The following is a 27624-nucleotide window of genomic DNA, read 5'->3' as shown; positions in this document are numbered from 1 at the left end:
CCAACCTGCGGAACATATCCCGAGATGACGTTCACCAAGAGCTTTCCAATCATCATTTTCACCATCATCAACCTATCACTCACTCGGGTCACACTCACCACACTGTCTACAAACTCCTCAGAAAACAGGACACCAACACCATTCACGCCCTCCGGGCACCCTTGCCACACAAACTTGTATTTCTGTCCCTGCCTACCCTTCACCATTCTCACACCACTTCCCTTCCATCTCGTCTCTTGCACACAACATATGTCCACTCTTCTTCTGACCAATACTTCCACCACTTCTCCTGATCTCCCTGGCATTGTCCCTACATTCCATGTCCCAAACCTCAGAAACCAATCTCCACTTCGGGCTGTACCCTGCCCATATGTAGTTGTAATTGTCATGGTTCTCTTTTCTTTTTTTTCATGTACAAGTTTATTGTACAAATTTCATGTACAAATTTACAAACACATACAACATTAAATTTAAATCGAGTTATTCCTCGATCATAAACTGACGTTTGTGGATGGACGGCTGGACAGACATAAACCAATTGCTTAACCCTGCTTTTGGCTTTGTGTGCATGACTTAAGTCATACAACACGTCCATCATCTCAGCTTTATGCAACCCACATGGCTGTAATAATGAAATGAGAGATAAATAGTGCAAGATATAAACAAAATCAGAAAATTCACACAGCATAAAGTTTGAATAATTTAATTTCACCTTCTTCTCCCAACAGCAATCTGCAAACGCATGACAGTCGTGCATTTTTACCCCACGTTGATGCTAAATATTAAAGATTCGGCATCTTTGAGGTGGACGAAACTTGTATGCAAAGCAGCACAAGTAATTTGAGTAAAATTATCCGAGCCTGTACATAATAAGAAGTTATAAATACTCAATAGGTTTCAAAGCCTAATAAGAAATTGTTGTTTCAAAAGTTTTTGTTTGGCTGTACAAAGAAATGAGCAAAGAAAAGGCAATTGCCACAGCAGACAAGGTCACAAGCCTTGTAGTTTTTAAGAAGGGAAATGACAAATAAAAACAACAACAAAACATACATATTTGCAAAAGTATAATTAATGCAACAACAATACACAATCATTTCAAACAAAAATGGGATGCACCTTATTCCTTGTTACATCAAACTATAAACTATTTACACTGAAATTTTTTTCAAAAGTGAATCTATTTTGGATGCAGCGTTCTCAAATAATTTGGTCACGAATATTGAAGTAACAATATAATACTGTACAAATTGTTTAAAAGAAATATTCAAGTACATCATCTTATACAAAAAAAGGCTAATTGTCATACAAATAGAAAGAAGATCATCAAGGCCACGGAAGCATTAGAGAGTAATGTCCCTAAGCTATGCAGAGCAGCAGTCATTTACAAACAGAAATATAAATAAAAAGAAATGAATAAGTCGGTATTTTTGTCAGCCAGTATCTTCATAGCAGAGACAATGGTCTCGTTCTCAGTCACAAATCGAGCTCCGATATTTTGTTCACCGAGTGTAAGAGTTTCAGTGCAGTAAGAGCTTTCAGAGTAAGAGTTTTAGAGTAAGAGTTTCAATGGGATGAAAGATAACTCCAGCCTCCACAACTCTTGCTTCTTTTTTTTTTGTCCGAATTTTCACACCGGCAGACTTCCTAAAACAACACGCAGCAAATGAAACAAAAACGCACTGTTTGTGAGATTACTATTCATGTACTTTTATACATAAAAAACACCAAGAAGTGCCAAATCATACAATTATATCAAGCAGAGATACCCAGGTCACCATCAGATTGAAAACAGTTCCGCAAATGATGCGAAAACTGTAATGTATAAAATGAATGATGTCAATACAATTTATAAAGTAGAACCTCTTTTATCTGGTCTTCCAAATAATGGAACAGGTTCTCAACAAAAATCACCATCTCTCAACGAAAGGTGCGGTTTGCGATTTAATCTGTCACGGATGTGGGACAAGACTACTACATCTCTCCCATGTCATCTGCAATCGTCGCGGGATGCCCGGATTGGTCAACAGACCAATTCATATTATCAACTGTTGACAATCACGTGACGATTTTAAAGCTTCTTCTTCTTCACTTCAACATCTGCTGTGAACAAGGCGAGGGGATTCACACCGAAATGTCGGCTCTACCGACTTGGAAGTCCAGCTTTTGCGTTTGTAAACTTTTACCGATTTAATTTGACTGGATGGAACTACATTTCACTCCTTTATCCCACATCCAACATGGCGCCTGCCATTGACTGCATATATCAAATCCAAATACAGTGAATGAATGGCGTGGGGGGGGAGGGCGGGGTAGGGGGGAGGGCGGGTGGCAAGGGTGGTAGGATCCAGTGGCGGGGGGGGGGGGGGGGGGGGCAAGGGTTAGGGTTCAACATAACATGACGTCCATAAAAAAAAAAATTTTTCATTTATTTTATAAATGACATCCATTAACCGAGAATATCGCTTATTTAGAGCACCATTGGGCATGACCATTTTCGATAAAATAGGTTAGACTGCACCAAATATCTCTGTTATATTAAATACTCCAAATATATTAAATCAATTACATATTTCTTGAAAAATAGATCCAGATCATCAACTCTTACTAGTAATTTCAACAGTTACCAAAAATGTTACAACCACAAGGATTGATTCTCATTTTGATATTCAGCAACAATAAAAACGTCATTATGAGCTGTGTAAAGTCAAATGGAGGCCAAATCACAAACTGTGCTGAAAAGCGGAAACATTAAATTGTCAACCCATCTTTTATTGTAAATTTTAAATATCTCGTGATCAAAATGCTTTAAAATTTCTCACAGCAATTTTCATCAAACTCGTTTGATATGAACGAGCTGAAAATGAAACGCCCACCCCCACATTCTTTGTTACCTCTGCCACTGAAGGTGGCAGAGATTATGTTTTCACCCACTGTCTGTCCATGTCTGTGAACAGGATATCTCAAAAAGTTGTAGATGGATTTGTATGTACCACATTTGGTGGAGAGGTTGGATGTGTGACAAGCATGAAATGAATAGATTTTGTTGAAGATCCGTATCTGGATCTGAGAGCTTTTGAAAGTCATTCTTCATCATTGAGAGATGGGGCAGGGGAAGAATGCTATGTAGCATGATATCTAAAAAAGTTGTGGACGGATTCGGACGAAACTTGGTGGACTGGACAGGTGTGGTGTGTAACAAGGATTAATTGATTCGATTTTGGTGAAGATCCGAATATGAACTGGAGACAATATTTTTAAAATTCCATAAGTGATTCTTCACCACTGAGTGATAGGGGAACCACCTTTGCAGGCCATTTTTTCCCCGCAGAGTGGGGGTTGGCCTTTTCCGGGCACCGTGGTCCCCTTTTTGAAGCAATGTTTTATGGCATACATACACACAGTGAGAGACAGACACAGACATGCTCGAGTGAGATGTGCATGGAAGAAGTTTCGGGAACTGAGTGGTGTGCTGATGAGGAGGGGAGTGTCGTTGAAGTTGAAGGGAAAGGTGTATGCTGCATGTGTGAGAAGTGTTATGATTTATGGGAGCGAGACGGGTAATGAATGTAGAGCAGCAACGAAGGCTGGAAAGGGTGGAAATGCGAATGGTTCGGTGGATGTGCTTGTGCGCCGTGCGGAGTGTCGTTGAGAGAGAGGAAGACAAATGATGAATTGCGAAAGATGATGGGAATAGAGCCTGTGATGGATGCTGTGAAGAGGAACAGGTTGAGATGGTTTGGTCATGTGTTGAGGAAGGATGAAAGTGACTGGTTGAGAAGAGTGATGGAAATGAATGTAGAAGGAAGTAGAGGACGGGGAAGACCGAGAAAGACTTGGCTAAAGATGGTGGAAGAAGAAATGCGGGCAAGGGGGTTAATAAGGGGAGATGCAGAAAATATGGCAAAATGGAGAAGATCGTCATGGGGACCGCAAGGCTAACCCCCGCTCTAGCAGGGAAAATGGCCTTAAAATACATGTTGTTGTTGTTGTACACACACACACACACACACACACACACACACACACACACACACACACACACACACACACACACACACAACCGGTCAAAAGTTTTAGAACATCTCAATTTTTCCAGTTTTTATTGAAACTTACGCAGTTTAATGTCTCAATGTACTCTGAAATTAAGCATAGAACAAATAAACAATTATAGATAAAAAAAGAAATCATAGAATCATTTTGTTGGAAAAAAAATTTATTTTAATTTTTCACTCTGCAAAAGGTGGCTACATTGCTGATATAACAGCCGAACACAGTCGTGGCATTGTTTCTACAATGGAAATCAAATATTGTTCGGAAAGTTCTTCCCAACACTTGCAGAAGTTCCCACAAATGTGTTGCACCTGTAGGTTGCCTTGCTTTCACCCTTCTGTCCAGTTCATCCCAAACCAGCTCGATGGGGTTTAAGTCTGGAGATTGTGCTGGCCATTCCATGATTTAAAGCCTACCGTCTTGTTCTTTTCCTTGAAGGTAGTTTTGACATAGCCTGGATGTGTGTTTAGGGTCATTATCTTGCTGAAGGATGAACCCCTGACCAACTAGGCGTATACCAGAGGGTATTGCATGGCGCTGCAAAATGCTGTGGTAGCCCTTTTCGTTCAGGGTGCCAGTCACTCTGCGCAAGTCGCCGACTCTGGATCCATCAAAAGAGTCCCAGACCATCACGCTTCCTCCTCCATGTTTGACAGTTCGTGTCACACACTGAGGAACCATCCTTTCACCTACTCGACGGCGTACAAAAACCCTGCGTGATGAACCAAAAGATTTCAAATTTTGATTCATCGGTCCATAAGAACTTCTTCCAGTCTTCAGTAGTCCATTGGTGGTGCTTCATGGCCCAGGTAAGCCTCTTTTTCTTATTTTGCCATCTGAGCAATGGCTTTCTTACTGCCACTCGACCTGTCAAACCTGCAGTTCGAAGTCTTCTCTTCCCAGTTGAAACTGAGACTTGCTTACTTCGACCAGTGTTATGCTGTGCTTGAAGCTGTTGTCCTGTGAGCCGCCTATCACGCAAGCTGTTGACTCTCAGAAACTTGTCTTCTGATTCTGTTGTGGCTTTGGGTCTGCCAGACCTCTTCCTGTCAGAGTTTCCTCCAGTTTCCAAGTGCCTTTTGATGGCGTCGGAAACTGTACTCATTGACACCTCGGCTTTCTTTGCAATCATTCTATGATTTGTTTTTATCTCCAATTGTTTATTTGTTCTATGCTTAATTTCAGAGCACATTGAGACATTAAACTGCGTAAATTTCAATAAAAACTGGAAAAATTGAGGTGTTCTAAAATGTTTGACCGGTGCTGTATATGTGTGTGTGTGTGTGTATATATATATATATATATATATATATGTATCACGATATTTCAAAAAGTTGTGGCTAGATTATGACAAAACTAGGTAGACGAGTTGGTTAGGTGACAAGAACAAGGATTATATTTTGGTTTGTGTAAACTTCCGCCTGGTGGAGGTATGCGCTCTACCAAGTGCTGTTGTATTGTTTGCAACTTGCACAACAATATTTTTGTTAATAGATAGTGAAGGAAACATGAATCAATGCTAACAACTTGGTTGCATCAAGTATCTACATGGACTGGCAAATCCTTTGAAGAGTATTCTGAAGATACTCAACCTCATAGGAAAGCTGAGGAAAGAGTGCCATAGCAAAGTAGCATTTTAGGCTAGGTATTGTTGCACCAATATTTGCACTGTTGCATCGATTTCTCCAATATTTGTTGCTAACTTTAGTCCACAGATGTTAAATCATTCAATCTTATCAACATTATTATTACTATTATTAAATCAATGAAATAAAATAAAAACAAGAGGAGGAAGGGAAGAACTACATTTTCCAAAAGTGAACGATCTTGTAGATTGAAAGTACAGTACAGTAAAAACCCTAAAATATCGCAGGGGTTACATTCCTGGAAAATGGCAGATATTCAAAATCGTGATAGTTAAAACCAATTTCCTATGGGAAAGGGGGGTGGGGGTATGTTCCTGGATTTCACGAAAACAAAGAGGAAGGTGGATGGAGTCCTAAAATAAACATCACAATTGGAATAAGCACATAAAATAAATATAAACCGGTTTTACGATTATGTCTCCTGCTGCGTTGGAGCAGATTAAACTTGACCCCCTCACCCCCACCATTACTCCCTTATTAATCCCGTATATCGTTTTCCTTCGTAATTACCTCTGCCACCAAAGGTTGATGGATGGAGGTTATGTTTTCACCCCTGTCTGTCTGTCTATGAAGAACATATCTCAAAAAGTTGTGGACGGATTCGGACAAAATTTGGCAGAGATGTGGTGTATGTGACACCGACGAAATGATTAGATTTTGGTGAAGATCCGGATCCGGCTCGTATAATTTTTAAAGTGATTCTTCACCATTGGGAAAAAGGGCCATAAACGATACATAGCAGAACATCTCAAAAAGTTGTGGATGGATTTGGACGAAACTTGGTGGACCGGTTGGGTGTGTGACACGGACTAATTAGTTCCATTTTGGTGAAGATCTGAATTTGGATTTGGATATGATAATTATTTAATTTTCAAGTAATTCTTCACCATTGAGAGATCGGGCGAAAAGTGATATATAACATGATATTTTAAAAAGTTATGGACGAGTTATGACTAAACTTGGTGGATGGGTTTGGTTAGGTCACAAGAACAAGCCGATGAGATTTAGGTTTAGGTCCGAATCTTATCCGGCCTATCATTGGGATACAAAACGTAAACTGTTCAGCCTGGCAGAGGTATGCGCTCTACTGAGTGCCGTTCTAGTCTGTCTATGTGTTTCTTTTATAAATCGGGCGGCATCTCTTCAAACCAGCAAATAAATAAAATAAAAAGAATCACATCGTTTTACACTTTGGCACCATTGCATCATTAACGGTGCATGAAAGCCTCATGTTGCGAGATAACAATCATAGCTCACAGTTCAAAAACCACGAATGGCCGAAATTTTACCCCGTGATAATTAAATCGACACATAAAGAAGTTGCCCTTGATTGGTCGAATCCACGATATTTCAAACTCGTGATATGTAAAAGAGTTTACTGTATCATTTTTCTTCAAATTGTGAAGGCCCTTTCCAAAATAAGAGGCAATCACAAGGTTGCAGATGTACAGTAATCCCTACAAACGAAAGGGTTATATTCCCTAAAATCTTTCCGTTAGGTGAATTTCCATATATCGAATTTAATTATTCCATATACTCCCATTATACAAGTGGAGATAGATTCCTATGGAACAACATCTTACCTCTACGATGTAAAAAATATGCATATTTATGCAACAAACTTTATTAAAATATCATGTCTTAAGACTGAGTGGTGGCAGGGTCATCCATATCCTGTGAAGAGGTGGCTGACCTAGATGTGGCAAGCTTGGGGGAAGCAAACTGAGGAGTAGCAGGCTTGGCATTTACATCCTGAGGAGCACCAGCCCCATTATATTTCTTGGAGAAATATGCATGCAAGGTTGTCTGATTTGCACGTTGCTTCTTTTTCTTGTATAGTTCCCTGGAGCAGTTGATTGAATCATTGGTTTGCTTGACTGCATTGAGGCTTGCTTCTCTCTCTGCAAGGATCATTGTCAGTGAAGATCTGAAGTCCCGCTTCTATGAGAGTGAGAGCTTCCGACTATGAGAGTGAAAATTTCAATACGTTATGCTATCGTACGTTATACTATTACAATACGTTATACCTGGTTTATGTACTGCAATAAGGACTGCTGAAGTGATTATTCTTCATTACAGATTACAGTGATTACAGTTCTAACATGGAACGTCACTCGGTAGAGCACATACATGCACCAGCCTGTTTAGTTTTGTTAAAGTTTAAGTTTTGTATTCCAATGATAGGCCAGATCTGCATCCAGACCTTTTTGGCTGAATCCATCCATAATTTTTTGAGATATCCTGCTCAGACAGACAAACAGACTGGAATGAATGAATGAATGAATGAATGCTCGTTTTAAGGCCATTTTCCCCGCTGGAGCGGGGGTTAGCCTTGCGGGCCCCATGACAATCATGGTTCCCTGTTTGAGGCAATGTTTTTATGGCCGGATGCCCTCCCTGACGCCAACCCTCAGTCACCTCTTATGATGCGCAGGGATACAGTGTACTTATTCTAAACCGGGGTACACACCGTGATCATTCATCCCAGCAAGCTGGTACTCAATTTGCCGACCTCGGAAGGATGACAGGCTGAGTCAACCCCCCTGGCGTTAATTCAGCGTTCGACCGGGATTCAAACCCAGGATCCTCGAATCCCAAGCCGGCACCCTGACCGCTAAGTCCTCGATCCTCGAATATATATATACATACACACATGCGCACACATCTATGGAAATGGAAATATACATGCACACACACAGGGTCAGGGTGGAAAATTCTGGTTACCCTTGCCATCATTAACCGAAGAGTTTAAGGTGGTGAGGGTGCAGGAGTTCATGATGTTGTGGGATTCTAGTGATTCAGTGGTGAAAAATGCTCTTTCATAGAAGAAGGGAAGTGAGAAGTGGAATGCAAGAGCAGAGGTGGATGAGATGGAGGAGCGGTTGCAACAGGAGGGAAGCATGGCTTGGGGTGGATGAAGCATGAGCTATGGAGAAAGGCATTTGTGAAAGAAAGGAGGAAGATGGATGAGAGGGAGGTGAGAAGAAAGGAAGAGGAGGGGAGATATGTGAAAGCAGTCAGACAGGCACAGCAAGTTGCTTGGACTCAGTCGGAAGGTGTGCGGGTGAGGATATTGAAGTGGAAAGAGATTTGGAGGATGGAGCCAAGACTGTTGAATTTACTGTTGCAGGCAACGTATGATGTGCTTCTATCACCAGCAAACTTGAGGCTGTGGGGGTTGTTGCAGAAGGAGAGCTGCTCTTGGTGTGGAGGTCTGGGAATAATGCAGTATGCACTGGGTGCATGCTCAGTAGCATTGGCAGTAGGAAGATACAGATGGCGGCATGATAAGGTGCTGGCGGTGGTAGTGGAGATGGTGCAACAAGAGGTGCTGAGATCGAGAGAGAGGAGAGTGGAGGCGACCAATGGGGGAGAGGTGTTGTTTGTCAAAGAGGTTGGTTGTGTCGTGCGTGTGTATGTGCGCGTGTGTGTGTTGCATGAGTGGGTGTGGTTTTGCATGAATGTTTTTGCATGAGTGGGTGTGGTTTGGCATGAATGTTTTTGCATGAGTGTGTGTGTTTTTGTATGTTGAGTGGTGTATATTGTAAGGGTAGTTAGTTAGTTGGTTGTGTGGGGGGGGGGGGGGGGGGGTTGTACGAGTGAGTGGGTGGGTGAGGGTGTGTGTTTTTGCATAAATGGGTGTGTTTATGCATGAAATGAATGAATTTTTGCACAAGTGTGTTTTTGTATGTCGAGTGGTGTATGTTGTAAAGGTAGGTGGTTGGTTGAGTGAGTGTGTGTGTGTGTGTGTGTGTGTGTGCGTGTGTGTGTGTGTGTGTGTGTGTGTGTGTGTGTGTGTGTGTGTGTGTGTGCATTTTGTGTGTGGTGTGTGTGTGTGTGTGTGTTTTCTAGTGTGTGTTTTGTTGGTGAGTGGTGAAGGTTATAAAGATGGGTGGTTGTTTCAGTGCTCCACCACCATGTTTACTTGTTTGGTGCTGTGGATTCTGGGAGTGGACGCTGCTTTGTTGTTGTAGTCTGTGTTCTCACACTGGGGGTGGAGGTATGTATGCATCCAGGTGTAGTTTCTGCCTGCAGAGGCTTGTGTGCCCCTGCTGGCCCACCTTAGCTGACCGTATCGAGGTTGATGGGCTGAAACAGGATGATGCTGAGGACCTCGAATGAAGACCCAGCCAGTCAGTGAGGCACACTTGTGACCAGGTGTGTTTTGAAATTATATATATGTATATACTTTTTTCTGAGATGCAAAATTTCTGTTATAACGAGTCTTACTTCTGTATGTGGAAATTTAATCCCTAATTAGTCATTTCCTTTATCACAAATTTCCAGATAATGAATGTCCGTATAATTGAGGGATTACTGTGCAGCATAAACAAGGGACATTAAGCTTTCAGTAATATAATTAATATAATAATGTCTAAGTCACGTCCAGAAAACACGCAAGCAGTACAACAAGGCAAAGACAGAAAAGTATTTAGGTTCTCTAACAATGGCAGGAACAAAGCGCCAAACGGCCCTTCATCATCTTGAAAGAAAAAGTTATCCAATAATTGACTGCGATTCTAACCTGTCATCTGTACAGCTTTGCATCCTCTTTTACTTTCCAGAGCATGAGCTCCATGCAAGCTCGGGCATCCTCTCCAGAATCGTGGCCTTCAACTGTGGCATGGAAAAAGTGAAACAAAACACTGGAATAAGCAAATTTGCTTGCAAATCGAAGGAACCATTCATTCATAGCTATGAGAAAAACACTTTACCTTTTGAATACGACCAGAAATTAAAAAGATAATTCATTTCCTGGCAGTTCATCAGCAAACAACCCAGCAAGTTTATTATGGCGACAGAACTTAGCTTTGGACAAAGATTTATTTGTACTATAAAACTATGACCTCAACTCAAAGTTTATCTGAGGCAGAGCCAATACAATTGGACTAAAAATAATGAAGGTTGAAAATCAAATGAAAGAACAAAATCTTTTTTTTTTTTAATCAAATTGCTAGTTTACAAACATCAAAATTGTTGACATTCCACAGATTCTTGAAAATTCCCAAATATCAAAAAGTGTTTTTTTAAATTAACCATCAATGTAAACAGCAAGAAGTGAGCATGGCTTATGAGAGGACCTTAAACCCTCTACCTGCCACCATTGACCCAAATGGGGTCCAAAGGATGCTCACTGACCAAGACAGTTACAATATTCAACAAGTAACATAATTATAGCAAAAAACAAGGAAGGGTAGCATTAATTTTTCAAGGAGATTAGTCAAATAGTCAAATTCATATTTTAGTGCATACGTACGACTGTCCTGGATAATGCGCTTGAGATGATCTGCCATTAGGTTCTTGAGCGCACGCTTGTATGGAGGACCGAGGCGGTGAGGAAATACCACTGCAGTATCAATTACTGTGCTGTGGATAAGCTGAAAAAGCCAAACTTGTGTCAGGAAAAAGGCATCTCAGAATCAGGTTTATAAAGTGATGAAAACAAAGAGTAAAACTTCTTTTATCTGGAATGGTCAAGACCTAGGGTGTTCCAGATAAACGATGTTTCCAGTTAATTAATGGATGTCGTTAATTTTAAAAAATAATAATAATAATAAATTACAAATACATTTTTTATGGATGTCATGGTACATTGCACACTAAAGGTGGGTTTTCACGGGACACGCGAACGGTTCGCGAAGGATGCGAATGTCGAAAAAATGGCAAAGTCCAACATTCGTATTTTAGGCTCCAAAAGTTCGCCAAACATGCGCGGGGGTTCGGAAGCGTCGTCAATTGTTCGCCGGGAATTTCAAACTTTTTCCATTTCAAACTTTTTTGAAATTCCCGCCGAACAAAAAACGACTCCTGCGAACAATTGACGACGCTTCCGAACCCCCGCGCATGTTTGGCGAACTTTTGGAGCCTAAAATACGAATGTTAGACTTTGCCATTTTTTCGACATTCGCATCCTTCGCGAACCGTTCGCGTGTCCCGTGAAAACCTGACCCTGATAATTAATCATAAAAGCTGACCGTAATAACCCTAACTTCCTCCCGCCCCTCATTCTGCGCATCTGGACTCGCCCTATGCAGCCAATGGCAGGTGCCATGTTAGACGTGGAATAAACAAGTGAAACACTCGCGAGATCTTTGTCGGCGAGTCACGTTTTTTCGAAGCTGTCCACGCTCTCACGCTTTCGAAGTTAATTGTTCACAATTGTGTTTTTGTCGAAACTGTATTTATCTTTCGGTGTGTGTACCTATAGTGTGTCTAGGAAGATTCTCGGTTAATTTTTCATACCTGCATAGAAAATCGTCGGTTAATTCGTGCCGCGTCTTTTGAGGCCTTGTAGGCTGCCGTGTCCTACCTTGAGGCTTTGTTTTTCTCTCAGCGGTCCGTCGATTGTGCTCCAATGACTTTCGTTCTCAGTTTTCCCCAGTCTTTTCACCCCATACTTCCTTGTTTAAAATCAAAACTCAAAAAAAAAAAAAAATTTTTTCCTTCTTTATTCATATTCGTTGTTCTTATTCGTTTATTCGTTCGTTCCTCGATCACGTGTTTCACCTCCATTTCCCCAGATAGTTTTCACTGTTAAATTTTAAAATGTTTAAACTTTCCTCTGAAGTACTGTATTCTGTCGTATAGTATAACACCTTTTTCTTCTTCTTCTTTAAAAGGGTGTTTTCGACTTGCTCACCAAATCTATTCATTCCAAAAAAAAATTCCATCTCTTACAGTTCCTCTTTCCGACATTCCCTAAACTCACCTGCACTCCACCCCCCCTCCAGCGTCCTCAAACGTATTTTTGACTTGAAGGTCACAAGAAACTCATTTTGCAATAAATGTTCGTTTCCCATTAATCATACACTTTCTAAAATCCAATCTCACCCCTCCCCTCCAAATCATCCCCATCACCCCTCCCCTCCAAATCTCCCCCCTTGCCCCTCCCCTCCAAATCTTACCCATCACCCATCTCTTTCAAATCTTCCCCCTTGCCCCTCCCCTCCAAATTTTCCCCACCACCCATCCCTTTCAAATCTTCCCCCTTGCCCCTCCCAATCCTCCATCCCTTTCAAATCTCCCCCATTACCCCTTCCCTCCTAAACTCCCCCCTCACCCCTCCACTCCCCCTCGCCCCTCCCCTCCCCTCCTAGACTCCCCCCTCCCCTCCAAATCTGCCCCATCTCCCATCCCTTTCAAATCCCCCCCCCCCCTTGTCCCTTCCCTCCTAAACTCCCCCCTCGCCCCTCCCCTTCAAATCTCCCCACCTTCATTTCTTCTCCATTTCCCCCCTCTCACCCCTCCTCAAAGCGTCCTCCCCGCTTCTTCCCCCTTCCAACTCTCACCTCTCACCTCCATCTCCCCCAACCTTCTGCCTCGCTCTTCCCCCTCCTCAAACACCTCACTGTGCCTCACCCAATCACCATCAAACCTTTTGTCCGCCCCATCCTTCCCTTTCTCCGAGCTATTCTGAAATCTCTGACACACCTTCAACAGCTCTCCCTACCTCTTCCTCCTCTTCAACATCTTACCCTACCCCCCCCCCCCCCTGTTCTGTATCCGATGCTCCCCCTTCCTCTTCATTAACGGTATGGACCTCAAATATCCGGGGCCTTCGCTCAAACTTGACTGATCTCTCCATACAGGTTGCTTCTGACAAACCAGACGTGACCTGCTTTACAGAAAACTTCCTCCTTCATGATGTCTCTGATTCCTTAGTATCTCTCCCAGGTGACTCCCTCCTCCGGTATGATAGACCTGAGCCTCGTACTGGAGGTGGGGTTGCTATCTTTATCAAAAACTCTCTTCCTCACTCGCCCTGCACTGCCCTCTCTCCACCTCACCCCCAGGAATACCTCTGGCTAGGGCTTCCCCTTCCCTCCCAGCTTTTGTTCATATGTGTGTTGTACCGTCCACCAAACAGTGATGACTCCATCGACATCTCGCTGTCTGATAATATGGACCAACTTCTATCTACTCATCCCAACTCACTCTTCCTCATATGTGGTGATTTCAATTGTCACCATGCCAGTTGGCTGGGTGTGGGTACCTCTCTCACCAGCCATGGCTCCTCAGCAAAGGACTTCTGCGACTCACTGGGACTGACACAATCTGTCAATTTCCCGACCCGGATCTCAGTCAACGGAGCATCTTCTCTTCTGGACTTGGTTATGACAAACTTCCCTGAAATGTCTGCTCTTCTTCTTCTGCTCCAATCGGCTCATCTGTTCATGTGCTTGTTAAAGTGGACATCTCTCTGACCATTCTCAGAGAGGCTCCTCAGCGTCAAAGAATCTGGCATTTCACTCAGGCCAAATGGCACGGTCTTCAAGCAGCCATCAATCATCTGGACTGGTCTCCCATCTCTACCACCTCTGACATCAACTCATCCTGGGAATTTTTCCAAAGTAAATTGCTCTCTCTCATGCACAGATTTATCCCATCTCGTCTTCAGTTGTCATACCCTTCCTGCCGTCCATGGTACACGGATTCTTGTGGTGAGGCTGTTGCCCAGAAACAACTTGCCTTCGACTCCTGGAAAGCAAATCCAACGGAAGGAAATCTCATTTCCTTTCACAAAGCCCGAAACAAGTGTGTGTCCACCCTCAGGAGAGCCAGGAAACAATATCTCTCCATTCTCAAGACCGAACTCTCTTATCTGTCTCCCTCTTCCAAATCCTGGTGGCGTCTGGTCAAATCTGTTTCTGGTGTTTGTTCCCCCTCCATCCCCTCCCTTACCTCAAATGGCTAACACAGCTGACTCAGCACGTGAAAAACCTGAATGCCTCAACTCTGTGTTTGCCTCCAAATCTTGTGTCCCAAACCCATCCCTCTCTGTACCCACTGTACCCAGTCGTACCCAGCTGCTCCTGGACTCTGCGTCCTTTCCTCCTGAGAAGGTGGAAAAGTTTCTGTCAACCCTCGACTCTGATTCTGCAACTGGACCTGACGGCATCAGCCCACTGGTCCTAAAATCCTGTTCTTCCGCTCTTTCACTCCCTCTCTCTGTTCTCTTCACCCTCTCTTTTGCTCAAGGTCATCTGCCATCTGCTTGGAAATCAGCCAACATCACCGCTTTACACAAAAAATGTGCAAAAACAGATCCTTGCAACTGCAGACCAATCAGCCTTCTCCCAATTATCAGCAAAGTCATGGAATCCATCATTGCTTCGGATATGAAATATTTCCTCTTCTCCAATGGCTTGATCTCTGATCATCAATTTGGTTTCAGACCAGGTCACTCTACTCTGGACATGCTGCTTCTGCTGTCTCAACAATGGATGGAGGTCCTCAATGCCAAACAGGAAATTAGAGCCGTCTCCCTTGACATATCACGTGCCTTTGATACGGTCTGGCACCCCGCTCTGCTCACCAAACTCTCCTCCTTTAGTATCCACGGAAATCTCCACGCATGGCTGGCGGACTTGCTCTCTAGTCGCAGTCAACGTGTGGCCCTGAATGGGTTTCTCTCATCTCCTATTCCTGTTCAGGCTGGAGTTCCCAAAGGCAGTCTTCTGGGCCGTGTGCTTTTTCTGGTCTTCATCAATGATCTCTTTGACTCTCTTGAAAATCCTCTCTATCTCTTTGCTGATGACTTTGCTGATGATGACTCCACTCTCTGCCTCTCCATTCCTCATCCCTCAGATCGGCAGTCTGCAGCCTCCTCACTCTCTGCAGACCTGGACAAAATCACAGACTGGGCAAACAAGTGGAACATGTCTTTCAATCCTGACAAAGCTCACACTCTTACGATGTCTCTCCGAAAAGACCGACTGGACAACCCTCCCATCCACTTTCTGAATAATCCTCTCCAAGAAGTTCTGTCACTCAAGCTTTTGGGTCTCACTATCTGCCATGATCTTTCCTGGGAAAACCACATTTCCAAGCTGGCCTCCAAAGCCAGTCGCCGACTGGGCATACTCCGTCGTGCGACGTTCTTCCTTGGCACACCTGAGCTCCTCAACACATACAAGGCTTTCATCCGCAGCTCAATGGAGTACTGCTCTCCCCTCTCGACTGGTGCTCCTGCCTCACACCTAGCTCGTCTTCACGCTGTTGAAACCAAAGCGTTCAGAATCATTGGAATCTCCCGCGATGAAGCTATCTCCGAGGGCCTTTCACTTACTCATCGCAGGCAGGTTGGTGGTCTTTCCGTCTTCTACTGACTCCTCTCCGGCCTTGCTCCCCCAGCTCTCTCTGGGCTCTGTCCCCCAAATATTCCTACAGGTTGCACAAGATCTGCCTGCAACCCTCTTATGGTTAAACTGCCAAAATCAAGACTCTCTGCTCACCTTCACTCCTCTTTTCTCCCACCTCTGGAACAAACTCCCTCACTCTCTTCAATCCCACTCCTCCCTCCAGGTCTTTAAAACAGCTGTTCACCACCATCCCTTATCTTCCCCCATCCAAAACCTTGATCTTTTCTAGCCCCGCTAATTTCACCCCAAATCCACTTTTTTGAAATACCAACTTCTTTCCTGGAAGTCCTTGATGTCCTTGTGTTTTATACTTCTCCCACCCCCCTCCCCTTTCCCACGCCTCCTCCCCCCAAGCCCTCTCCCTCCCACACATCTCCCGATGTCCCTGCTCTCAAATGTTGTGTTTGTGTGCTTCCCCTTCTCTCCCCATCTTGTCTACCTCTCCCTCTTTTTATATATTTGGTTTGTCTGTTTTGATTTTGATTTTTTTTTTTTGTGATAAATGTTAGCTCTTTCACGAGCCTCGATTCTGTATACAAAAAAAAAAAAAAAACAGTTCAATCCAACTGAATATTTATTGTTTTTAACATTACATAAAAATCGGGGAGATGGGGAGTGAGCGGGGAGTCACATATTTGAGAATGTGCATGCTAGCTATATAATTGTGGTTTGGGAGCTGACCTGAGGCGCTCCCACCCCCTTAACCCCCTCATTCTGCATGTAGTATGACACACCCTATGCAGTCATTGAGAATGCTGCGTATTGCAATTCCAAAAGAAGAAAGAGAAATCAAAGACTGCAGACCCTCGCCAGGACGTGTTTTCAGTGTTTTCTTTAAGGCTTTTGTGTTAAAACAAATATGGCGGCCGAACCATGTGACCGATAACATCATCGTTATTTATTTATTTTCTCCACCAATTCATCCCTGGATGAATGAATGAAATTTCATCTTGATCGGATGACGTTTTGTACTTGTCGAATTATGACGTCATAATGGAGGCACCTATGACATCAACATTAACATATGTTACTCCACATGGAGAGTTCTTTACAATGAGCGGTCTCAATTTTTTCTACGCAGCGCTTTCGGAGATAGAGGTGCAAAATCTTTCGTTTTTTCCATGATGGCGCCCATACCACGTGACCCATGATGCCATAATTATCATTTAAAAATTCTACAGGTGGAGGTGCACCAATGGTGAAAATTTCCTGTCAATCGGACCAACGGTTGCAGAGAAAATCATATTTATTATATGTGGAAAAACAAACAAACAAACAGACAGACAGACAGACAAACGGACTCAAATGCAATAGCCTCTCCTCTGGCGAGGGTAAAAAAAACTAGAACGGCACACGGTAGAGCGCATACCCATGCTGGGCCAAACAGTTGTTGTTTTGTACACCACTGATAGGCCAAATCTGGATCCGGACCAGAGCCAAAATCGAATTGCTTGTTCTTGTCGCCTAACCACCTCATCCAACATGTTGTCATAATCCGTCCACAAAATTTTGAAATATCATGCTGTTGTCTCGTTTTTGGCCCCATCTCTCAATGGTGAAGAATCACTTAATAAATTAAAAAATTCTCACATCTGGATCCGTATTCAGATCTTCACCAAAATAGAATCGATTTGTCCTTGGCACACACCCAACGTGTACACCATGTTTCATCTGAATCCATCCATAACTTTGAGAGATATTTTTGAGATACATATTGGTTTTAGCCCAATCACTCAAGTGGGGAAGAATCACTGAAAAAAAATTCTCTGATCCCGATTTGGATTCAAATCTTCAACAAAATTGAATCAATCCATGCTTGTCTCACATACACAACCTGTCCAACAAATTTCGTCAGAATCCGTCCACAACTGTTTCAGATATCGCGCTATATATCGTTTTTTGCCCAATCTTTCAATGGTGAAGAATCACTTTTTAAATTCTCGAATCCAGATCCGGATCTTCACCAAAATTGAATCATTTCATCCTTGTCACATACCCAGCCTCTCCACAAAATGTCGTCCGAATCTGTCAACAATTTTTTGAGATATACTCTTCACAAAGAAACAACCAAACAAACAGACAGACGTGAAAACATAACCTCCACCCACCTTAGGTGATGGAGGTAATGAAGATCTGTATGTAATGCAGGTGAATTATGCGTTATCTGGGGATATAGCCAAAGAAGAAGCAACAGGAGATGAAAGAGTTCAATATCGGATGTAGCAAATGTTGATTGCGCAGGAGATTGATCACCGATAGCCAGCTGAGATTAATCAACTCCGGCTCCACATCTTTCTCATTTGGGGTACTTTATTTCTGTCTCTGCTTGATATTGATAGGGTTTTTTTTTTAGTTTTTTTTTTACGAAAGCACTGTGTCTGAAACCTCATGTTAACCTTACATGTGTCGGGGCAGTTTTGAATGTATAAACTTCAGCATTTCGGCAAACGTGCTTGGCTTTTCGGAGAGCATCTCCTGATGTTGTATCGGGTTTGCCACAAAACCAAGCCTGGTTCAGTTCGAATAGGCTTTGTTCAATGGAGAAAGCCTTTCATAACAGAGGGTGTTGACGTGTTTTACATATAATGAGATCTTCCGTTATGTGGATGTCCGGATGAAAGAGGTTCTACTGTACAAACAGGTCTTAAGTGTAAAAATCCATTCCATACCGACAGTGCTTACCTTAAGTGCAAAAAGGTCGCTCTCAAGACTGTGGCCGATGAAGATCGTGTCCGAGCTCGCCAGGCTAAGCAACACAGCTTGCACATCGCGAATGGTTGTAGTTGTTTCACTTAGATCTCCTTCTGTAACACCAGAAAACCTGCAGCCATGTATACACAAGTGCAAAGATGTCTGCAATCTGAATTATTCAATTCCAAATTATTTGCTTGAAAGCAATTATTTGCATATTGCCCTCCCAGCAGTCAGGGCAGTAATTTGTAATTTATTCAGGGTGCCAGCAATAACCCACCTATTCTTCACAAAGGACATAGTGGGATATTTAGTGTCCACTAATACTGGCAGATAGGACACACATCGATGCTGAAATTCTCAAATGCTTTTCTCATTTAAGGTTTTTGGAAGTAATCTTCCAAGGTCAAGAGGCTGACAGGATGGCTGAGAGGTACGCACACTCGCCTCTAAGCTGTGTCGACTTGGTTTGAATCCCAACCCAGCTATAAACTATCAGTTTGTTGTTTCACAGGCAGGGTGATTCATCAATGGGTGTGCCGTCCCTCCGATGGACATTAACCGGGGAGTCCCTCTGCTAGCATGGGTTGGTGGACGTTAAAGACCCCATGGTGTCCTTCGCAAAGAGTAGGCGAGTATCGCCGGCACCATGGCCAAATTCCAAATTCCTGCCCTAACTCAGCGAACGTCAGGCTTGGCAAGACCGGTGGGTGACAGACTTGGGCCAAGCTTCCTCTGGCCGACCCCACAAGGTGGGATAATAGTGGCTGTTAAAGAGCAACAACAACAACTTCTAAGGTCAAGCCCCTTGATTTAATCCACATTCACAAATCACTCCTCATATCCTTTTGTAGGTCTCACACTCTATAGGACTTATAATGGGCTGGGGGGAAGGGGTGGGGGTGGGTTGCAGTGGTAGAGGGGTTGGGGGGGAGGGGTGGGATTGGGTTGTGGTGGTAGAGGGGGTGGAGGGGAGGGGATTTGCCATTTCACCTTGTGTTGTAATCAACGATGTCACTGTCAGGACGGACAAAGGTGTCATAGACAACTTTGAGTTGTGAATCCACAACCGTCACCCTTGTAAGCTCCAGGCCATGCTTGGTGTAACACTGCGAACATGGGATAAAGCACACAAAATATGGAGTGTGGGGGTGGAGGATGCCAAAAATGGATAAACCAAAAAATTGCCAATGAACGTCGAAAAATATATGCAGTATGCAGAGTGGTCCAAAAACCCTGGGCACATTTTGAAGAAGTATACCTGCAACAAACAACTAAGTTTATTATTGCTCTTTGGTGCAAAACAAAACAGGATGACTCGTTAAACAGTCTAACCAGTCTAATATACATGAAACACATCAGTTCAAATGTTCAAACTGCACTCTGACACACTCTGACATGCAGTTCTGCATGTTTCAATCATTAAGGCAGCAGTCTCATTACGGATGAATTGTTTCAAGTCTCTAAGGGTCGTAGGATTCCTCGCATACACTTTATGTTTGAGGAAACCCCAAAGGAAGAAATCACGGGGTGTTAAATCACAAGACCGCAGCAGCCATTCAACCGGACCACAACGGCCAATCCATTTGTCTGTGAAGTTCAAATCAAGGGCCTGGCATACACCGGCAGCATAATGAGCAGGCGCACCATCATGCATGAACCACATTTGGCCATCATTGAGTGGAAATGCATGTTGCTCCAACATTAGAAGGTAATTTGCAGCGTTCACATTTTCTTCGAAAAATATTGGTCCAACAATGCCTCCAGAATAAATACCTGCCCAGACGGACACACTGGCTTGATACTGGACGTTGTGCTCAACAGTAAATCATGGATCGTCTACTGCCGATATTACGCTGTTATGATGATTCACAGAACCAGATAAAGTAAACTTGGATTAATCTGATCACAAGATCCTGTTTTACAAATCATTGTCCATATCCATTAACCAAAGCCTGGTGTTGGCTTAGCGGTTAGGGTGCTGGCTTGGGATCCTAGGATCCTGGGTTCAAATCCCGGTCAATCGCTGCCAGGGGGTTGGCTCAGCCTGTCATCCTTCCAAGCTCGGCAAATTGAGTACAAGTACACTGGTAATTCCCTGTGTGTCGCAAGAGGTGACCAACAGGGTTGGTGGCAGGAAGGTCATCCGGCCATAAAACATTGCTTCAAAAAGGGGACCAAGGTGCCCAAAAAAGGCCAACCCCTGCTCTGTGGGGGAAAATGGCCTCTAAAGGTGGTGGCCTTCTGTCCATATCCATTAACCCAAGCAATGTCTCACATGCCTCAACGTACCTGTCAATATCATCCTCAGATAGTTGGTAAATTAATCTGGGTATGTATGGTTTCGCATTAAGGTATTTTAGTATTCTTCGAATCGATGATCAGCTTATGTTGGTGAAGTTTGATAAACGACGAGTTGATAATGGTGTGTTACTGTCGAGTTGTTGTTGAATGACCGCTCTGCTTTCCTCAGTTCCAACAATACGAGGCCTACCTGGTGACTGTTTTGGAAGAATGCTGCCTGTTTCATCAAACTGCTTGTTTATTCTGCCGATGGTTCTTCTGTCAATTGCGTCGGTGCCACATTCTTTGCCAAGTTGTCTGTGAACTTCAACCAAATTTCCAGATACAGAATACAAGCGTACAGCACGAATTTTCTGTCTCACGATATCCTCCGTCATAATAGGGCGTCTAATTCACAATGAACTGAACTAATGCAAAGACAAACGTGTGCAGCACAGTGAGCGTAGCTCACCATGATCTATATCACATGATGCACCTCACCCTGTGCGTATCACGTGATGCCTGTGCGTGTTGAAGCGGGCACATCCATTTACGAGTAATCATCTTTTGTTTTGCACCAAAGAACAATAATAAACTTAGTTGTTTGTTGCAGGTATCGTTCTGCAAAATGTGCCCAGGGTTTCTGGACTACCCTGCATAGCAATGCACGTCGTTTAAATATGTTCAAGTGTTTGTGTGTTTTTGTTTGTGCATTTGTACGTTATTCTTTCATGGCCGAATCGTAGCACCTAGATGCCCCAAATATTGGGTGTAGGTACTTCAGAATCTGGGCAAGGTTTTAAGATACCACACAGGCAAAAGGTAAACAGCTTGAGGCCAATGAATCCATAGCTTTTCAATGTCCAACACATCCTCCACCGCTGCCAGGAAAAGTTCACCCAGCCAGGTAGCCCTTGCGAGTTATTTAATAAAAGGCCGCATTTTTCCATACCATCTCACAATCAATTGCATAGATGCCCAGGTCTCTTCCATTTTCTCGCAATTTGTCGATAGTACGGACAAACCCCTCCAGATTGTCTTTCCTCCCATCGGTGACGTGATTCTGAAAGACAAAATCGTACAGTAAAACAAAAGTACTAGAGGAGGGAGAACACAGCAAGCTGTTTCGTTTATTGCATTTCTACCAACTTACAAAATCACACGCACACCCTTGAGGACAAAATTGAGCAACACAAGTTGTGGCTTATTTTATTTTCCCAGGAGATTCAAACATGTTCATGTTCTGTTGAAAGAGGAACCAGCACATTTATCTCTACTCACCATAAACATCATGTCAGTGGAAGTCACCTTCGAACTTCCTTCATATACATGACATGGCTAAGAAATTTATACTTGCCTTTGACATTTGACATCCAGGAGATTCCACAGCACCTTGACAGCAGCTAAACCTCATCTCCCATCCACCAGGCACTGTGTATAACAACAGAATCAACAACTTCTTCGATACTTTAAGAGCAGTCTCCTGGGGGAAAAAAGCAAACTTCAATACTTTCAAACGTTTACATTAAATTTTCTAAATCCAGATAGATTGGACAAAAATCGAATACACATTGAGAGTAATCTTGGGGACTGGTTCCTCAAAATGTGTTACTTTGTGCATACAGCTGTCCATCCCATCATCTACAAGACTTCCATCCCATCATCTCCAAGACATTCCTATTGTAACATTTACATATACGAACCATGTTTGTAAAAGCACTGTGGCAATTGATCAGATACTTAAATAGCCCTGCAAAAAATGGAAAAAAAAAACTGTGGTGATTTTACTGGAATTGTCGATTATGACGATGACAAATATCGAGGCTCAGGGAAAAACTGATCGAAATCACCTAGAAGTACCACAAGCCGAGTCTCAGGATACTTTGGTCAGAAAGAAGAGCGGCACATTGCTGCGTTGAGAAGGGTATTCATATCTCCTTATGAACTCGTATGCTACGAAAGTTCTTTCTTGAAGGATAGTACTTAAAACATGGTTATCCCGCAAGCGAGAAGTGAAATGCAGGGTTAACCAATTGGTTCAATTTGTCCGTCTGTTTGTAGCTGTTAACCATCACGGAAAGTGAGGTGAGGCTGGCATTTCTCACGTTAGCCCTTCATCAGAGCAAGAGAGCGCTGATGAAGGGCTAACGATCAAAACATCTGCAGCATCTCATTTTGCATGGTGGTCAACTTTCTCTTATCAGCTTTTTCATGGCATTTTCTTTTATTACATTCACGATTGATGTGATGTGTATCGATCCAAACTTTATTCCACAGTTAAGAGACAAAGGAGTGCATGTGATGTGTAATGATCCAAACTTTGTTCCATAATTGAGTGACAAAGGAGTGCAGGTGAGCTGTGCACTTGCATCTTGTTATCACAAAAAGGGGAATTGTTACCAAATGGTTGTGACCTAATGGAGCCAGGGAGAGGAGAATGGATGAGAAAGCAAATACAGGAAGACTGGATGAGAGCCTGTAGAACACTGACAGACCATGAATCTGCCTGCAGCGGAAGAAGACAAATCCGGCACAGCGGCTTCTTAGGGGGATGCCGATGATGTTCAGATCTTGGACTACAAGATAAGGTACTGGAACCCCCAACTACAGGGGGCAGCAATACTCCTTTGCAATGCAAACAAATGATACGTTCTGAATAGCTGAGGAATGCTGAGAAATAACTTTTCTCAGAGGAGTTTGGCCAGACAAAATTTGGCCTTTGAAGCCAGCTTGGATATATGATCTACATATCTCATAATAGCATTCATTTGAAGTGCAAGGCAAAGCAGACGAGCAACTACAGATCAATTGACTAAAATTAAACCTGGGGTGCGAGCAGCCAGTTTCATCAAAAATGGTCTGCCGATAACTCCTCAGAGCGGGATACCATAGTCGGGTTGCAGTGTACAAACTGCTCATCACACCTGGCAATGCACATTTGTGAGTCCATTGGTGCAAAGAGCACAAGCAATGGCCTACCGAGCAGTGGAGAAATGTGATGTGATCAGATGAACCATCCTTCACCATGTTCTTAACAAACGGACGAATGCACGTGTGGGTGCCAACCTAAAGAAATCTACAATCCTGAGTGCTTGGTTCCAGCAGTGAAGGGTTCTGGCGGTTCTGTAATGTTGTGGGACCCATATTCCTGGAATGGTTTGGGTGCATTCGTTCCTTTAGAAGACAGGGTCAATGCCAATCGCCACTAAATTGAGACCGAGCGATTATCTTTACCCCTTGTTCAGCATTTCTTTCCTGCCAGGATGGGTGTCTTCCAGGATGAAAATGCCCCCATCCACAGAGAGATGTTGTCGCCCAATGGTTTGATGAGCATGACACTGATGTTATCCATATGTCATGGCCTTCTCAGTCACCAGATTTAAACCAATCAAGCATTTAAGGGATAACTCCTGAGACAGTGTTTTCCACCTCCATCAAAAAGGTGCGAGTTGATTGCCTTTCGCCTGGAAGAATGGAGCCGCATCTTCCTCCTGCAGAATTCCAGACGCTGGTGGACTCTATGCCACGGTGCATACAGACCGTATTGGCCGCATGTGCTGGCCCAAAGCCATGTTAAGTGACTTTACATTGGTGTTTCCATTTTTTTGTCCGCTACCTGTATATAAATATATGCAAGTCAAAAAGTTGTCAATGGATTCGGGCGAAACTTGGTGGATGAGTTGGGTGGGTGACAAGAACAAGTCGACTAGATTATAGTTAAGGTCCGGATGCAGATCCGGCCTATCAGTGGGATACAAAATGTAAATTGGTTAGCCTGGTGGAGGTATGCATTCTACTGTGTGCCGTTCAAGTTATTCATATGTTCCAGCAAGTAATCATAATAACTTCATCACATTCGTGAAGTCAAAAACTTCCAAACATCAAAATTAATGCAGTATACAACAACAACAGGCATTTTAAGGCCATTTTCCCTGCTAGAATGGGGGTTAGCCTTGCAGGCCCCATGAAAATCTTCTCCATTTTACCCTATTTTCTGCATCTCCCCTTGTTAACCCCCTTGCCCGCATTTCTTCTTCCACCACCTTTTGCCAATTCTTTCTCGGTCTTCCCCGTCCTCTACTTCCTTCTACATTCATTTCCATTACTCTTCTCAACCAGTCACTTTCATCTTTCCTCAACACATGACCAAACCCATGACCTTGATCATGACCTTGATCATGACCTTGATCATGACCATGACCATGACCAAACCAAACCCATGACCAAACATATCAAACCCAACACATGACCAAAATTAATTCAGTATGTCATTTTCAATTTTTTTTTGTTGTAAAACCAGTGCATATAAACCAAAAGTTTATACCGAGGGACAAAGTAAAAAAATGCACATTTAAAGGCACAAATAAAATAAAATTCTCAATGACCACAAAATCTGCTTTCCATCCATTGAATATGGCCCAGAGACCAGAGCTTGCAAACAAGTGGCCAAATGAAACACCAGCACAATTAATCAATCTGCATTTCCCTCAGCATACCTCGATACCGCCAGGCTTTGCCAAAATGGAAATTGCACTCCTCTTGCCGTACAAAGTCTCCTGTGGCAGTCACCATGTGCGGAGCTCCGCACCGACAGCAGATCCTACGAAGGGCTTAACAAAAAAAAAAAAAAAGAAAAGATAACCACCGAACCGTCACAACGCTTCATAAGGGTGTCGGCCATCGATTAATGGCCTTTGCTTTTTTTTTTGTTAATTGAGCAATTTTACATGACATGGTTGGACAGATTGTCTGAAAGTCCAAACAAGATGCCACCAAGTCTGCTTCATCCAGAAACATTAGTTCATCATTTACAGTTTTTGTGCTTCAATGTATTGTGTAGTTAAAGCTCAGATCACATTTTCAAACCCTTCAGTAAGCTTTCTTGTGAATGATGCAATTAAATCTTTAGTAATGATTGATCAACCCATCCAATCATCTGGGAATGAATCGGATTCGACATAGATATGTATGCAAACACATACACAAAGAGCCAGTGATTTGGGGATTTCAAAAAAGTGCTTTTTCAGTTTCCAAGAAACCTAAATTCAATTTCTAAAAATAAATGTTTTGTTTCATCAATGAAAAAAGTAGCATTTATTTGTACACTTGCGTTGGAAATTGTTTTGTGTGTGAGATTCTCAACAAACTGGATTCCCACAGTGTAATTACCAAAAGTATACAAAAATTTAAAAAACGCAACTCTATGCAAAAGGAGCACGAGCAAGAGGACAGCCAATAATAATAATAATAATAATGCATTTATTTTATATAGCGCTTTTCAGGAAGCCCAAAGACGCTTTGACAGAGTGCAAAACATAATGCATAGCAAAACAAAAACAATTGCAAAAAAAAGAAGAATCAATAGGGAAATATTCAAAGCACAAAGGAGGGAGAAGGAGAGGAGATAGTCAGGGGTTAAATGCTGTGGGTTAAATGTTGAATGCAGTGTTGAACAGGTGGGTCTTGAGTGATGTTTTGAATGTGGTGAGTGAGGAGGAGTCTCTGATGGTGTGAGGTAGCGAGTTCCAGAGGGTGGGAGCAGCGATGGAGAAGGCCCTGTCCCCCCAGGATCTAAATTTGGTCCGGATGGGGGGGGTCAGGAGGTTGGTACCAGCAGAGCGGAGGTTGCGGGTGGGAGTGTGTCTGGAGAGGAGGTCAGCCAGGTAGGATGGGGCCAGGTTATGGAGGGCTTTGTAGGTCAAGAGGAGGATTTTGTACTGGATTCTCTGGGAGATGGGGAGCCAGTGAAGCTTGTAAAGGACGGCGGTGATGTGGTCACGGGTCCGGGAATGGGTGAGTAGACGGGCAGCGGAGTTCTGAATGTATTGGAGTTTATTGGTGATTGTTGAGGGTGAACTATAAAGGAGGCTATTGCAGTAGTCCAGACGGGAAGTGATGAAGGCGTGGATGAGGGTTTCTGCAGCCATGGAGGAGAGGGATGGACGGAGACGGGCAATGTTTTTCAGATGAAAGAAGGCTGTCTTTGTGATCTGTTTAGTGTATTTGTCGAAGGAGAGGGTTTGGTCAAAGATGATGCCAAGATTCCGGATGTGAGGGGAGGTGGATACTGGGAAACCGTCGATGTTGAGGGCAAAGTTATGGGTGGACTTGGTGAGCGTTTTTGGGCCAATGATGATTATTTCAGATTTATCACAGTTAAGTTTGAGAAAGTTGATTTGAAGCCAGGATTTTATTTCAGTGATGCAGTTTGTCAGGATAGAGGGGGTGGCGGTGGAGATGGACTTGGTGGAGATGAAAAGCTGGATGTCATCGGCGAAGCAGTGGAATTGGAGACCATGACGGCGGATTAAGTGACCGAGGGGGGACAGGTAAAGGATGAAGAGGAGGGGGCCAAGAACTGAACCTTGGGGGACACCTTGGGGGAGGGGAGCAGTGGGGGATTTGCAGTTATTGATGGAGATGAACTGACGTCTGTCAGAGAGGTATGATTTAATCCAAGAGACGGCAGTGCCGGTAATGTTAAAGGTGGTTTCAAGTCGGGTGAGGAGGATGGTGTGATCGATGGTGTCAAAGGCGGCACTGCGGTCGAGGAGGATGAGAATGTTGAGGTTGCCAGCGTCAGAGGAGAGGAGAAGGTCGTTGGTGATTTTGAGGAGAGCAGTTTCAGTACTGTGGTTGGAGCGGAATCCGGATTGGAATGTTTCATACAGGTTATTGGCAGAGAGGTGATGTTTGAGTTGAGTGGCTACAGCGCGTTCCAAAACCTTTGACAGAAAGGGTAGGTTGGAGATGGGTCTGAAGTTATTTAGGGTGTCAGGGTTTAGTCCAGGTTTTTTCAGAATGGGGGTAAC

The 27624-nt window shown here is 43.3% G+C and overlaps 1 protein-coding gene across 2 annotated transcripts in view; it reads right to left on the bottom strand.

The window, feature by feature from the left end:
• Positions 1–687: 687 nt before the first annotated feature.
• REXO1 (RNA exonuclease 1 homolog) overlaps positions 688–27624 on the bottom strand; it is a 99838-nt gene continuing 72901 nt past the window's right edge. Inside the window, exons 10-17 of one of the 2 annotated variants that reach the window (XR_010983997.2) lie at positions 25309–25422; positions 22170–22243; positions 21765–21875; positions 19523–19638; positions 18521–18642; positions 10954–11074; positions 10222–10313; positions 688–1644 (exon numbers count right to left, since the gene is read on the bottom strand). Coding sequence is in view for 1 of the 2 variants with exons in the window: in XM_068112672.2 (XP_067968773.2) it covers positions 10225–10313; positions 10954–11074; positions 18521–18659; positions 19523–19638; positions 21765–21875; positions 22170–22243; positions 25309–25422 (764 nt within the window). In the remaining variant the exon portion in view is untranslated. Of the gene's footprint in view, positions 1645–10221; positions 10314–10953; positions 11075–18520; positions 18660–19522; positions 19639–21764; positions 21876–22169; positions 22244–25308; positions 25423–27624 lie in introns of both variants that reach the window. The other variant, XM_068112672.2, reaches the window with a different exon arrangement.

Source organism: Myxine glutinosa, chromosome 1 (genome assembly GCF_964187855.1).
Source record: "Myxine glutinosa chromosome 1, kmMyxGlut1.1, whole genome shotgun sequence".
Classification (NCBI taxonomy): Eukaryota; Metazoa; Chordata; class Myxini; order Myxiniformes; family Myxinidae; genus Myxine; species Myxine glutinosa.
Note: the sequence above shows the minus strand (reverse complement) of the source record. Positions and strands in the feature narration are given on the sequence as shown.